Source organism: Armigeres subalbatus, chromosome 2, assembly GCF_024139115.2.
Source record: "Armigeres subalbatus isolate Guangzhou_Male chromosome 2, GZ_Asu_2, whole genome shotgun sequence".
Taxonomy (NCBI): domain Eukaryota; kingdom Metazoa; phylum Arthropoda; class Insecta; order Diptera; family Culicidae; genus Armigeres; species Armigeres subalbatus.
Window position 1 is genome coordinate 337,883,925 of NC_085140.1, and position 14,306 is coordinate 337,898,230.

General features: G+C 42.3%; 1 protein-coding gene across 4 annotated transcripts in view; it reads left to right on the forward strand.

The window, feature by feature from the left end:
• Positions 1 to 14,306, forward strand: part of LOC134212819 (metabotropic glycine receptor) — a 282,981-nt gene that overhangs the window by 163,931 nt on the left and 104,744 nt on the right. For all 4 annotated transcript variants that reach the window (XM_062691023.1, XM_062691024.1, XM_062691025.1 and 1 more), the window contains exon 3: positions 1,072 to 1,783. In XM_062691023.1, coding sequence (XP_062547007.1) covers positions 1,122 to 1,783 — 662 coding nt within the window. In that variant the 5' untranslated portion in view covers positions 1,072 to 1,121. The remainder of the gene's footprint in view (positions 1 to 1,071; positions 1,784 to 14,306) is intronic.

Here is a 14,306-nt window from a genome sequence, read left to right on the forward strand (position 1 = left end):
TATCACTCGCAAGGCAACAGTGACCGGGGACAGTCCCTTCGGGGCTGTACATTAAAATTCACATGTTTGAGACAACATCTAACAACGCCGCAATAACAATTTCGGTTCAACGTGGATAATGGTTGACTCAATGTTTTACGACCATCAAGTGCGTCTTGTTTTGATGGCTGATCTTTGCTGGGTCGCGATTAAAAGTTATTTTTATATTACATGTTATGCTTTAACATCTTGTTTGCAAACATTGTAAATAAAATCTACAGAACTGTTCTATTTAATTCCATATCTATTTGTATCTTGACAAATACGAATATTTCGACCAATACTGTAAGAGTTTTGCCTTTCTCGTATACTAAGTATACGGTAAAGGCTATATGATCGCTCCAAAAACAAACTTTTTATAGAAGGCCCGGAGACCCATAGTGTTATATACCGATCGACTCAGCTCGACGAATTGAGGTGATGTCTGTGTGTGTGTGTGTGTGTATGTGTGTGTGTGTGTGTGTGTGTGTGTGTGTGTGTGTGTGTGTGTGTGTGTGTGTGTGTGTGTGTGTGTGTGTGTGTATGTGTGTGCGTCTGTGCGCACCCACCCAAAAAAAATGTCACTCATTTTTTAGGTACTAATCCTTAACCGATTTACTCGCAACAGGTTGCATTCGACGCAGGACACTCTGCCATTGTTTCCTATTGAAAATTGGTCAGATCGGACTATGGGCTCGGAAGTTATGGCCAAAATACCACTTTTTATAGAAAAATTGAGTAAAAAAATGTCACTCATTTTTCAGGCACTTATCCTTAACCGATTTACTCGCAACAAATTGCATTCGACGCAAGATACTCTACCATTGCTTCCTATTGAAAATTGGGCAGATCGGACTATGGGCTTAAGAGTAATGGCCAAAATACTATTTTTATAATGCACGAGAAAGGCACCATTACCGCTAGGTGGATTAATCAGGGTTTTTTACTTGAAAAGACTTCCGACAAATTTGATTATAATATAACATTATTTTTTACAAGTAAAACAACCTAACTAACCTAATCATCGGTATGCATTATTCTTCTTTCTTCCAGATGCCCATCGTAGTGCACTCTAGTAAAAATTCTACACTCAAAGCACGGTGATGAGTCATTTTCGCCATCAGCACCATCACCGGAATCATTGCTGTCACTTTCCCCGGCCCGGGCCATGGCTGATTGCGCTCACTGTCCTACAGCTCACATTCCACCTCTGCTCTGGGCACGCTTTCGAACAGCAGCAGCTCATTCAAGCCGACTCCTCTGATGTGGAATTTACCACTGCCGTCGCGGCCGCCGGATCGGTCACGCTCCCACCGTGTGAGCCCAAAGTGCTGGAAGAACTGCCACCCGATCCATTCTACGATGTGTCCGACTTGACCATCCAGGCGGCCAAGTCGTTTGCCGATTTCCTAGCCGCCAAGCGGATCGATACCAGCAAAGATGACCAGAAGCTGGGCGTGGCCCGCGAGAAAGCCAACGAACTGGCCAGCTTTGTGCTCAAGGAGGACACGGGCCTGCTGGCCGTTGGCATCGCATCGCCGCGGCTTCCGCTGGCAGTGGTGCAATTTCGGGACAAAATCGACGCCGCCCATGCAAATCTGTCAGAGAGTAGAACTTTCCTGTCCACCTACTGGCGCGAACTGGGCGCGGCATGGAACCAGAGCAACGGGGCCCAGTTTTGGGGAGCGCCCTTCCGGGACTGTGGGCCCCTCTACGGGCGATGGTTGTGGCCTTTCAGCGTGACGGTCGAGTCGCAAGGATACAAGTAAGTTAAAGGTTTCCACTAGCTCCGGAAATGCAGAGCCGTATTATTATCACTAATTGAATTGAATTCATTCTGTTCCTATCGTAATAATCGTAAAATTATTTATATATTCCGTTCACGTTCTTTCGATGGAAATTACTATGCGGGGGTTTTCGGGAACGGAACAGAATAAGTTTATCGTGCAGTTGGGTATCAACGTATGGTTTTGAATAGAACACTAGGAAGCATGTTTGTGCAGAATTATTATAAATGATTGTAATTCTGCTAATGGACCCATTATAAAATAATGTCTAGGGTTATTGGCCAAATATTGAACGGATAAAAATGTCGCATATTATTGAACGGGGAAGGGTCATTTGGCCGAAACCCATTCGGCCGAAAGCCATTTGGCCGAATGCCACTAGGCCGAACAGACCATTAGGCCGAAACCCATCTGGCCTAATGGGTCATTTGGCCGAAAAGGTCGTTTGACCGAAATGAACGTTTGGTCGAATGGGTCGTTTGGCCGAAAGGACCGTTTGGCCGAATAGGTCATTTGGCCGAAAAGGGTTGTTTGGCCGAAAGGGTCGTTTGGCCGAAATGTTCGTTTGGCCGAATGGGTCATTTGGCCGAAAAGGTCGTTTGACCGAACGTTTGGTAGAATGGGGAATTTAGCCGAATGGGTCGTTTGGCCGAAAGGGTCGTTTGGCCGAAAGAGTCGTTTGGCCGAAAAGGTCATTAGGCCGAAAGGGTCGTTTGGCCGAAAGAGTCGTTTGGCCGAAAAGGTCATTAGGCCGATAGGGTCGTTTGGCCGAAAGAGTCGTTTGGCCGAAAAGGTCATTAAGCCGAAAGGGTCATTTGGCCGTAAGGATCATTTTGCCAAAAGTGTAATTCGGCCGAAAGGGTAATTTGATCGAAAGGGTCGTTTGGCCGAAAGGATCATTTGGCCGAATAGGACATTTAGCTGAATAGTTCATATGAAAAGTGAGAATTAGCAATGAAAAGAGAGACGTCTTACTTCTCACTCTTCATTTTTCTTTTCTCACTGTAAAAAGTGAGAAACGCGAAATGAATAGTGAGATGTCTCACTACTCACTTTGCGCTTCTCACTTTTAACAGCGAGAAGTGATAAATGGGGAGTTAAAAGTGAGACGTCTCACTTCTCACTCCTCATTTATAACTTCACGCTGTAAAAAGTGAGAAGCGCGAAGTGATTAGTGAGACGTCTCACTACTCACTTCGCGCTTCTTACTTTTTACAGCGTGAAGTGATAAATGAGGAGTGAGAAGTGAGACGTCTCACTTCTCACTCCTCGTTTATCACTTCTCGATGTAAAAAGTGAGTAGTGCGAAGTGAAGAGAGAGACGTCTTACTACCCACTTTTTATATCGAGAAGTGATAAGTGAAATGTTCCACTTCTCACTCCTTATTTACAACTTCACACTGTAAAAAGTGAGAGGGCGAAGTGATTAGTGAGACGTCTCACTACTCACTTTGCGCTTCTCACTTTTGACAGTGAGAAGTGATAAATGAGGAGTGAGAAGTGAGACGTCTCAGAATTAGCAATGAAAAGAGAGACGTCTTACTTCTCACTCTTCATTTTTCTTTTCTCTCTGTAAAAAGTGAGAAGCGCGAAATGAGTAGTGAGATGTCTCACTACTCACTTTGCGCTTCTCACTTTTAACAGCGAGAAGTGATAAATGGGGAGTTAGAAGTGAGACGTCTCACTTCTCGCTCCTCATTTCCTCACTCCTCATGTCAAAAGTGAGAAGCACAAAGTGAGTAGTGAGACGTCTCACTACTCACTTCGCGCTTCTTACTTTTTACAGCGTGAAGTGATAAATGAGGAGTGAGAAGTGAGACGTCTCACTTCTCACTCCTCGTTTATCACTTCTCGATGTAAAAAGTGAGTAGTGCGAAGTGAGGAGAGAGACGTCTTACTACCCACTTTTTATATCGAGAAGTGATAAGTGAAATGTTCCACTTCTCACTCCTTATTTACAACTTCACACTGTAAAAAGTGAGAGGGCGAAGTGATTAGTGAGACGTCTCACTACTCACTTTGCACTTCTCACTTTTGACAGTGAGAAGTGATAAATGAGGAGTGAGAAGTGAGACGTCTCACTTCTCACTCCTCATTTATCACTTCTTGATGTAAAAAGTGAGTAGTGCGGAGTGGGGAGAGAAACGTCTTACTACCCACTTTTTACATCGAGAAGCGAGAAATGAGGAGTGAGAAGTGAGATGTCTCACTTCTCACTCCTCATTTATCACTTCTCGCTGTTAAAAATGAGAAGCGCAAAGTGAGTAGTGAGACGTCTCACTAATCACTTCGCGCTTCTCACTTTTTACAGTGTGAAGTTATAAATGAGGAGTGAGAAGTGGAACATTTCTCTTATCACTTCTCGATATAAAAAGTGGGTAGTAAGACGTCTCTCTCCCCACTTCGCACTACTCACTTTTTACATCGAGAAGTGATAAATGAGGAGTGAGAAGTGAGACGTCTCACTTCTCACTCCTCATTTATCACATCACGCTGTAAAAAGTAAGAAGCGCGAAGTGAGTAGTGAGACGTCTCACTACTCACTTTGTGCTTCTCACTTTTGACAGCGAGAAGTGATAAATGAGGAGTAAGAAGTGAGACGTCTCACTTCTCACTCCTCATTTCCCGCTCCTCACTGTGAAAAGTGAGTAGCGCAAAGTGAGTAGTGAGACGTCTCACTTCTCACTCCTCATTTCTCGCTTCTCACTCTGAAAAGTGAGTAGTGAGACGTCCCACTACTCACTTTTCACAATGAGAAGTGAGAAATGAGAAAAGAGAAGTGAGAAGTAAGACGTCTCTTACTTTTCTTTCTTCATTTTTCTCATCTCACTGTAAAAAGTTTAAAGCGCAACGTGAGTAGTTAGACGTCTCACTTTTCACTTTGTGTTTCTCACTTTTGACAGCGAGAAGTGAGAAGTGAGTTGTCTGCGAAGTTGGTAGTGCGACGTCTCATTACTCATTTCGCGCTTCTCACTTTTTACAGTGTGAAGAGAAATTTCGGCCAAATGACACATTCGTCCAAACGACCCATTCGGCCAAACGACCTATTCGGCCAAATGACCCTTTCGGCCAAACGACCCATTCGGCCAAACGACCTATTCGGCCAAACGACCCATTTGGCCAAACGACCCATTCGGCCAAACGACCTGTTCGGCCAAACGACCCGTTCGGCCAAACGACCCTTTCGGCCAAACGAGCCTTTCGGCCAAACGACCCTTTCGGCCAAACGACCCATTCGGCCTAATGACGACCCATTCGGCCAAATGACTTTCGGCCTAATGAGCCTTTCGGCCAAACGACCCATTCGGCCAAACGACCTGTTCGGCCAAACGACCCGTTCGGCCAAACGACCCTTTCGGCCAAACGACCCGTTCGGCCAAACGACCCTTTCGGCCAAACGACCCTTTCGGCCAAACGACCCATTCGGCCTAATGACGACCCATTCGGCCAAATGACTTTCGGCCTAATGAACCTTTCGGCCAAACGACCCTTTCGGCCAAATGACTCATTCTGCCAAATGACTTTCGGCCTAATGGTCTGTTCGCCAAATGGTATATTCGGCCAAGCAACTTTCGGCATAGTGGCATTCGGCCAAATGGCTTTCGGCCGAATGGGTTTCGGCCAAATGACCCTTCCCCATTGAACACCCTTTGCACTATTTATAGAAATTTCAATTTCCTGTATAAAAATACACATTTCAGATCCGTTCATTTTTTTGCAATTCTAGTATGTATCTATTCCAGATGAGATTAAAAACGTGATAGTTGTTTGACTTTGATAAGTGCCTTTTCCCTATTTGTCTAGTCATACACAAGTTTAATTTAATTCTTGCATATTCCTTTCTGGAAATTTGCCAGTATTTGAAAAATAACACCGGGAAGCAATGACTGATCTGTCTCCTTAAAGTCGGATATACATTTCGAAAAATTCTCAAATGCATTCATAAATTGGGAGAGTCATTTTTAAGCCAAGCTTCGATAAATTAGATAAATTTGTCGAAAACCGAGAAGACATTCTTATCTCAGGGATGACACATATATTGTATTACAATTTATGCACATAAATTTAATCCCACTTATATTTCTATAACAAAGACTTCTTGAACTGTTAGGCCTATATGACCCTACCTTGCTTTTCTTTCTTTTATGACTCGCAAAGAAGAAGAAGATGGTGTCCATATTGCGCAATAATTCACGCTATGACCAGGAAACTAATACATTTCTGTCATGTTAATATGAGACATACAATGTTTTGCAAACAAATCAAACATTTATCGTCGTTTTTCTATTCAATTTCTAATTCTATTTCTTGTCAATCGTTTGGCATCCGTTTTTTAGCATTCATATATTTCAATCTCATCATATTTTCCTTTTGCCATTTTGTTAACTTTCTATCACTCTCTACCTAATGTTAAAACTGCCCTGTCATCTCTTTAATAATAGCAATTTTCATCCACCATGGCCAAATCTGATTACATATCTCCAAGTACAGTGAAGCAATAAACTTGAAAACTTAATTAAACTGAGAACCTTTTTAATACGCGAAAGAATGTGCAATCCTTTGCTACATAAACCACCTCACGAGCATTCCACGTTCTCGCGAAAGATCCACTCCCCACACATCCGGCAAACGAAATTGAAAGCTCTGGCACCGGCACGGTCGCAACCAAGCATGGTAACGTTATTAAATTTCCTGTGTGTCTGCCGAAAAATTATATCGTCGCACCTTGAAAGCTTCTTTTCCCATCATCGTAAAGTTGCAGCTGCTTAACCCTTTCTTTCCCAGAGAAATTTGCGTTTTTTGTGTCTAATGTGAAGAATTGTATCAGAATTTTTTTTTTGTTAAATGGGTCAAAGCTTACAGTTACAGGCGTTTTAAAAATAAGATAAATTTCAATGAATCGCCTACTTTGAGCGTGCTTACAGCGGCACAGAAGGAGTTAACTTTCTGAAATCAGTCTGGCGAAAGGCATCTATGGTTCGATTACTCGAAATTAAGCACCTTAATCGAAAAAATATTTGGTAGGCGTAGTAGCGGACACCATCCTTCATAACCGGTACCTAATAGTTTTTCATGAAAAGTTCCTAATCTTGAGAAAACCCGCGTTAGATATCTTTCGCCATACAAATTTCTGGCGGTTAACTCATGCTGGCTATTTTGCGCATATACTATAGCGCCGGGATGTGATAGCGGCGAGTAGAAAATCAGCCACTGCCAATAATTCATTAATCACATACAGTGGTTGGTTTCCTACTCGCCGCTGTCGTGTCCAGGCGCTAACGTATATGTAAAAATAGCCAGCATGAGTTAACCACCTGAAGTTTGTATGGCGAAAGACATCTAACAGCAGGAACTTTTCACGAAAATCTATTTGGTACCAGTTATGTAGGAAGGTGTCCGCTACTACGCCTACCAAATATTTTTTAGATTAAAATGATTTTTTCGAGATATTAAATCTTATGTCGTTTTCGTTTTTGCGGTGTAGCTACACTCGTGCTACACTTTTGCACCGAAAATGTTCGTTTTTGATTTTCGTGCTACACCAGTGTAGCATTTTTCTTGCACTGAAACAAGCAGTGTAGCACCAGAAAAAATCAGAGTGTGCCGTGTAGTGTAGTTTGTTGTCAAGTTTCTCCCGTTGTTATTGTTTTCTTTTTATGGTATCCATCAGGTATCCATAACAAACAAACCCAACTACACTAAAAACGTTCGTTTTTGCCGTGCAAAATGCTGCACTAAACGGTGTAACTACACCTCAAAAACGAAAACGACATTAGATGCCTTTCGCCATACTGATTTCCGAAAGTTAACTCCTAGTGTGCCGCTGTAAGCATGCTCGAAGTAGGCGATTCATTATCAACAGACACGCTCTATGTACTACGCGCCTCCAAGCTCTGTCTTTTAAGCTTTCTGCCGTTCAATCATTTTACTCTTTCAAGCACATAGAATGGATGAGAAACGTTTCGCAATGATAACAAATCCTATCCTTCCTATGTGCTTGAAGAGAAAGTGTGATTAAATGTCAGCAAGCTCTATACTCTTTTTCTGACAGATAGGGTACGCGGAAATCTGCAACCAGACACCTGAGGAAAGAGACACAAGTAAGGTAGTGCAAAGTGTCTGATAGTAAAGCTGCGGAAAGAGGATCTGCTAACACTGCTTCTGAACGAAATTCATGTCATAATTTTGGCAACATTCATTTTTGATCAAGCCTTCATTTGACTCCATGTAAGTGTTAACTTAGCCTTCCTTAGCCGTGCGGTAAGACGCGCGGCTACAAAGCAAGACCATGCTGAGGGTGGCTGGGTTCGATTCCCGATGCCGGTCTAGGCAATTTTCGGATTGGCAATTGTCTCGACTTCCCTGGGCATAAAAGTATCATCGTGCTAGCCTCATGATATACGCATGCAAATATGGTAACCTGGCTTAGAAACCTCGCAGTTAATAACTGTGGAAGTGCTTAGTGAACACTAATCTGCGAGGCGGCTCTGTCCCAGAGTGGGGATGTAATGCCAATAAGAAGAAGAAGTGTTAACTTCTAAAGTTTTTTAATACGTTCTCTAAGTTACTCGCAAACAACAGTGAGTATCTTATCGGAAGGGTCTATGGAAAACGCTCACTTTATAGCTAACTAAATAGCTTTTCAGAATCGAGTGCATCTTACGTTATTTAATGTATTCCTACAACAAATGTAATCAATGCACAATACCTAACGCTCATCTTCTATGAGGAACCACGCGGTATGTAAGTCGTATGCGTTACCGACCGAATTACATCTACGATACCTAGTCTTACTAGCTACTTGATGGGCCAGTTACGTCACCCAAGTAACACCGAAAACATCATTATTAACGAAGACCTAATAATAATGTTGAATAATGGTCGGGAAAATGAAATACAAAACATGTTATGTTCAAGGAAAGCTATGAAAAGGTTTTTGCAAAACATACAGCAATTTGATCATTGAAGATGTTTCATACTACATTCTTACAACTTGCTGATAACATGTTGTTTTTTGACATTTGTTTGGTTAATGAATCGCCTGCTTTGAGCGTGCTTACAGCGGCACACTGGGAGTTAACTTTCTGAAATTTGTATGGCGAAAGATATCTAAGGTTCGATTTCTCAAAATTAAGCAACCTAATCAAAAAAATATTTGGTAGGCGTAGTAGCGGACACCATCCGTCATAACCGGTACCAAATAGTTTTTTTATGAAAAGTTCCTAATTTTGAGAAAACCCACGTTAGATGTCTTTCGCCATACAAATTTCTGGCAGTTAACTCATGCTGGCTATTTGCGCATTTACAATAGCGCCTAGATGTGGAAGCGGCGGGTAGAAAATCAGCCACTGCCAATAATTCATTGATATGTTTCGTTTAATAGCCTATTCAGATTGGGCTATTTATGACTTTGTTAAGTGAGAGGGTATCCAATTATTACGAGGTGTTCAGACTGCAGCAAGATAATATATCTTGACGTTTCCATGTTTCCTCATTTGCATGCTAATATAGGGTTGAATTCAAGAAGAATTTTAAAATTTAATTTGCGAAATCAAGCATTTGTGTGACGACAATCGAACATTTTTTTCTAAACAAAGTTTCTACGAAAAAAAATATAAAAAAATATGAAAAGGGATTTTCGAAGAATATTTGAAGCTCTCATTAAGGATAATGAGCGAAGCTACATTCATTAGTTAGATGCGTTCTTCGGGGAATCAGACTATTCCTCATTTTATTTTTAAGTTTAAAAAGTATTTTGATTCTGTACTATGATCGAACGGAGATTTGATGGAAAAATTTAGATACTTTTGGGAATTCTCACAAATAAATAAAAAAAGGACGATTGGACTAATTTCCAAGAAATATTATCGAACTAAAATGTATTTCCACCAGTATCTCCATATATGAAGGGCAACTCAGCAATTTAATTTTTTTTCAAAAATGGAAACTGAACCATTGCGTTCTACTCGACAATCAATGATACAGCTTCTAACAAAATCGAATCGTGTGAATGTGATATAATTTAAACTGGATTTTGGATGAATTAATGCATTACCAATCCATGTTTTATTTAAGGTTATTCTACTTTATATATACATCCCATTCAAATCGTACAGTTGTCCCACGTGAAAATGTTGAAATCCAAAGTATATTAAGCCATTCAAGGAGCAGAATTGAAACAATTTATGAAATCATGTTTATTCATCAAATATATTCGTTTTACAACCATTCCTACGTTTTAAATTGTCTTCCGCATTGGCCCTTGAACTTTGAAATTTTTTTTCGATTTGTTCTATTAAATCTAGTTTTAAGTTAAATACTTCATGTTAATTCTAGAGAGCATCTGTTTTTAAACAATTCATGTTGAATAAGTGGAGAATAAATAATTATCATCATTATTTTTCATCATATAAAATGCTTTCCACAAAACCATCACAATCCGAGTTATTCTTCAGCGCTCAGAAGATTTCCATCTAACATGCATTCGACCCTGCTGCGACAGAAAGAGCATGACTGTCAACTACGAAACGAAATGAAAACAGAGAGAATTTTCTCTCTGGCAAAGAGAGCGTGACGCTTGTCAGTTTTGTTTTGTTGAATTTCTCCCTGCATCCCAGTTAGAACGAAAGCTCTCTCATAATAATTGTTCGTAATAAATTCTTTATGACTTTTTTTAGCGGGTATCTTTTGACAGCGCAAAATGTATGGAATATTACGTAAATAATGACATCATAAAGCGTATTTACCCTGAAACGCCAATTATTATGTCATTAATCTGAATAGGCTATTACATTCTCACGACATAAAACATGTCTACAGCAAGATTTTACGAACAAGGTCATAACATGTTCACTTTTTGACATTTGTTTTGTCAGAATATATATCCCAATGATAGCAATTTAGCTAAAATATGTATTTTGAAAGTAATTTCAACATCTTTTAAAATCAATGCATTGAACGTTCTTCGTCGACCTTGTTATTTATCAAGAACTCGCCATACTGTTTTTCTCTTGCAGATTCGAGAAATTGTTTACATATCAATTGCAAAAAATTTGCTCTGGCTTAGTTAAATTTTTCTCCAATCATTGGCGCATGAACTTAGGAGAAGGAAAATGAAAAGTTAGCCAATGAAACATGAGTCGCATATAATGTTTCGACCGAGACTTGGAAACAAATTTGATTTATTTATTCAGTATGTATATTTTTATTAATTTTATTAAAATGGTATTCATCATTTCATACATGCTTGTTTTCATTCGTTTTTTGTATAAAATTTATTTCTTTGAACATTTTACATTTATTTCAACATTTTCGTTTTGGTATTCAATTTGACAGAACCATGTTGAGAGTCGGGCATTGGAAACATCATTAGTACTTGAGTTTAGTCTAGTGAATGTGCTCAAAAACAAGGTTGCGACTGGAAGATGTTGAAAATATCGATATTTTTTGCGCTGTTTGGGTCGTGTGAAAGTAATGATAGCTGGTTTTTATACCAAAACGTAACAAACTATATGTTCGAAAAATGTATTTTTTACACTCATACAACAAACCGTGTTACTTGGGCAGTTACCCTGCTAGATGAAGGCACTGATTCCTTCTGTTCCTTGGGTTCTTCAATCAGCACGACCTTCTCCCGGCGAATTTTCGGGTCGGCCTTCCTTTTCGGAGGTACTGGTTTTTCCTTAGCGGTATTCAGGTCGGCCACTTGCACGACAAATTCAGCCCTCTTACTGACCTTCACCGCCTGACTCAACGCCGACTCTTTTTAAACAATAAAGAGGTGAGCCCTACGTTCTGAATCCCTACTGGACTCCAGTAGGGATTTCCATTCCATCTTTGCCTCCACGACTAGGTCGTATTTGAAATCCCCACAGTAGTTACAGTGGGTGTTCAGCAAGGACATGATCACGTTCGTCATATCGGTGGATGGGTATACTCCGTTAGGCATTATGTTTATTTATTTATTACCAGACTAAGGCCGGAGTGGCCTGTGCAATACACAAAAGTCTTCTCCATTCGGCTCGGTCCATGGTTCACGTCGCCAACCACGCAGTCTACGAAGAGTCCGCAAGTCATCTTCCACCTGATCGATCCACCTTGCCCGCTGCGCACCTCGCCTTCTTGTGGGCATTGGATCGTTGTCGAGAACCATTTTCACCGGGTTACTATCCGACATTCTTGCTACATGCCCGGCCTACCACAGTCGTCCGATTTTCGCGGTGTGAACGATGGTTGGTTCTCCCAACAGCTGATGCAACTCGTGGTTCATTCGCCTCCTCCATGTACCGTCTGCCATCTGCACCCCACCATAGATGGTACGCATCTCTTTCCCTTCGAAAACTCCAAGTGCGCGTTGGTTCTCCACGAGCACGGTAGAGGACTACCGGTCTAATGAGCGTTTTGTAGATTGTCAGTTTGGTAGGGCGGCGAACTCTATTCGATTGGAGCGTTTTGCGGAGTCCAAAGTACGTACGATTTCCAGCCACTATGCGTCTCCGAATTTATCTGCTGGTATTATTTTCACCAGTGATCCCAAATTCTTCTACCACCTCAATTTCGTCACCACCGACGCAAACTCACGGTGGGTTGCTCACATTATCTTCTCTTGAACCTCATGTACTTCGTCTTCAACGTGTTGATGACTAATCCGATCCGCTTAGCTTCCCTCTTCAGTCTGATGTAGGATTCCTCCATCTTCTCAAAGTTACGTATCGTTACGTATCATAAGCGGCTTTGAAGTCGATGAATAGATGATGCGTGGGCACGCTGTATTCGCGGCATTTCTGCAGTACTTGACGAATGGCGAGCACCTGGTCCGTGGTGCTTGTGGAGCGTTTGCCCATAAAACCCGCCTGGTACTACCTCACCAATTCTCTTGCAATTGCTGCTAGTCGACGGCATAAAATTTGGGAGAGTACCTTGTAGGCGGCAATGTGATGTGATTGTGATTGCGCGGTAATTGCTACAATCCAGCTTATCGCCCTTTTGTGTGGATGGGACACACGACACATTCCATCCACTCCTGCGGCAGAACTTCACCCTCCCAAATCTTGGTAATGACCCAGTGCAGCGCTCTATCCAGTGCCTCCTCACCGTGTTTAAATAGCTCTCCTGGTAGTTGGTCAACCCCAAGGGCTTTGTTGTTCTTCAACCAGCCAATCTTCTCATAGAACTTTTGTGTGTTATTAGCGCGATACAGTTGCTCCGTCTCTTCACGGTCTCGATCTTCTTGCTGGCGCTTTTTCCTCCAGAATAAGGAGTTTTGTCTGTTCCGCACCCGTTTGTATCGTTCCTCGTTCGCCCTCTTGCGGTGTTGCAGGAATCTCGCCCATGCTTCATTCTTCTTCTTCTTCTTCTTCTTCTTCTTCTTCTTCTTCTTCTTCTTCTTCTTCTTCTTCTTCTTCTTCTTCTTCTTCTTCTTCTTCTTCTTCTTCTTCTTCTTATTGGCATTACATCCCCACACTGGGACAAAGCCGCCTCGCAGCTTAGTGTTCATTAAGCACTTCCACAGTTATTAACTGCGAGGTTTCTAAGCCAGGTTACCATTTTTGCATTCGTATATCATGAGGCTAGCACGATGATACTTTTATGCCCAGGGAAGTCGAGACAATTTCCAATCCGAAAATTGCCTAAACCGGCACCGGGAATCGAACCCAGTCACCTTCAGCATGGTATTGCTTTGTAGCCGCGCGTCTTACCGCACGGCTAAGGAGGGCCCTATGCTTCATTCTTCTCTTCCACTAATTGCTCACATTCGCCGTCATATCAGTCGTTTCTCTGATCCGGGGGCACCGTGCCAAGTGCAGCGGTTGCGGTGCTACCAATGGCGGATCGAATATCTCTCCAGCCATCTTCAAGAGACGCTGCGCCTAGCTGCTCTTCCGTTGGGAGAGCCACTTCCAGCTGCTGCGCGTAGTCTTGGGTTAGTCTACCGTCTTGTAGCCACCCAATGTTCAGCCTCGGCGGTCGACTCCGACGAGTGTTGTACACCGTCGAGAGTTTTGAGTTATCCGTTTGTTGGTTACGTGATCTCCATGTGACCTTGTGGATATTTTTGCGGGGAAAGAAGGTGATTCGGACTACCATTCCGCGGGAGGCTGCGAAGTTTATGCATCGTTGGCCGTTATCATTCGATACGGTGTGCAGACTATCCGGAACGATGACCGGTCTATACATTTACTCCCGCAGTGGGCATCCATCGTCTGCTCCAGCTGTGCGTAGAACGCTTCTTTCTCGTCGTCGAGTCTCCCTTCGTATGGGCAGCGCACGTTGATGATGCTATAGTTGAAGAAACGGCCTTTTATTCTCAGCTTTCACATCCTTGCGTTGATTGGCTACCACCCAATTACACGTTGACGCATCTTACCCAGCACTATGAAGCCGGTTCCCACCTCGTTGGTGGTGCCACAGCTATGGTAGAAGATAGCCGCTCGATCCACACTTTCTGTCCTGCCCAGCAAATCTCCTGCAGCGCCACGGCGTCGTGGTTGCGGGGAAGTA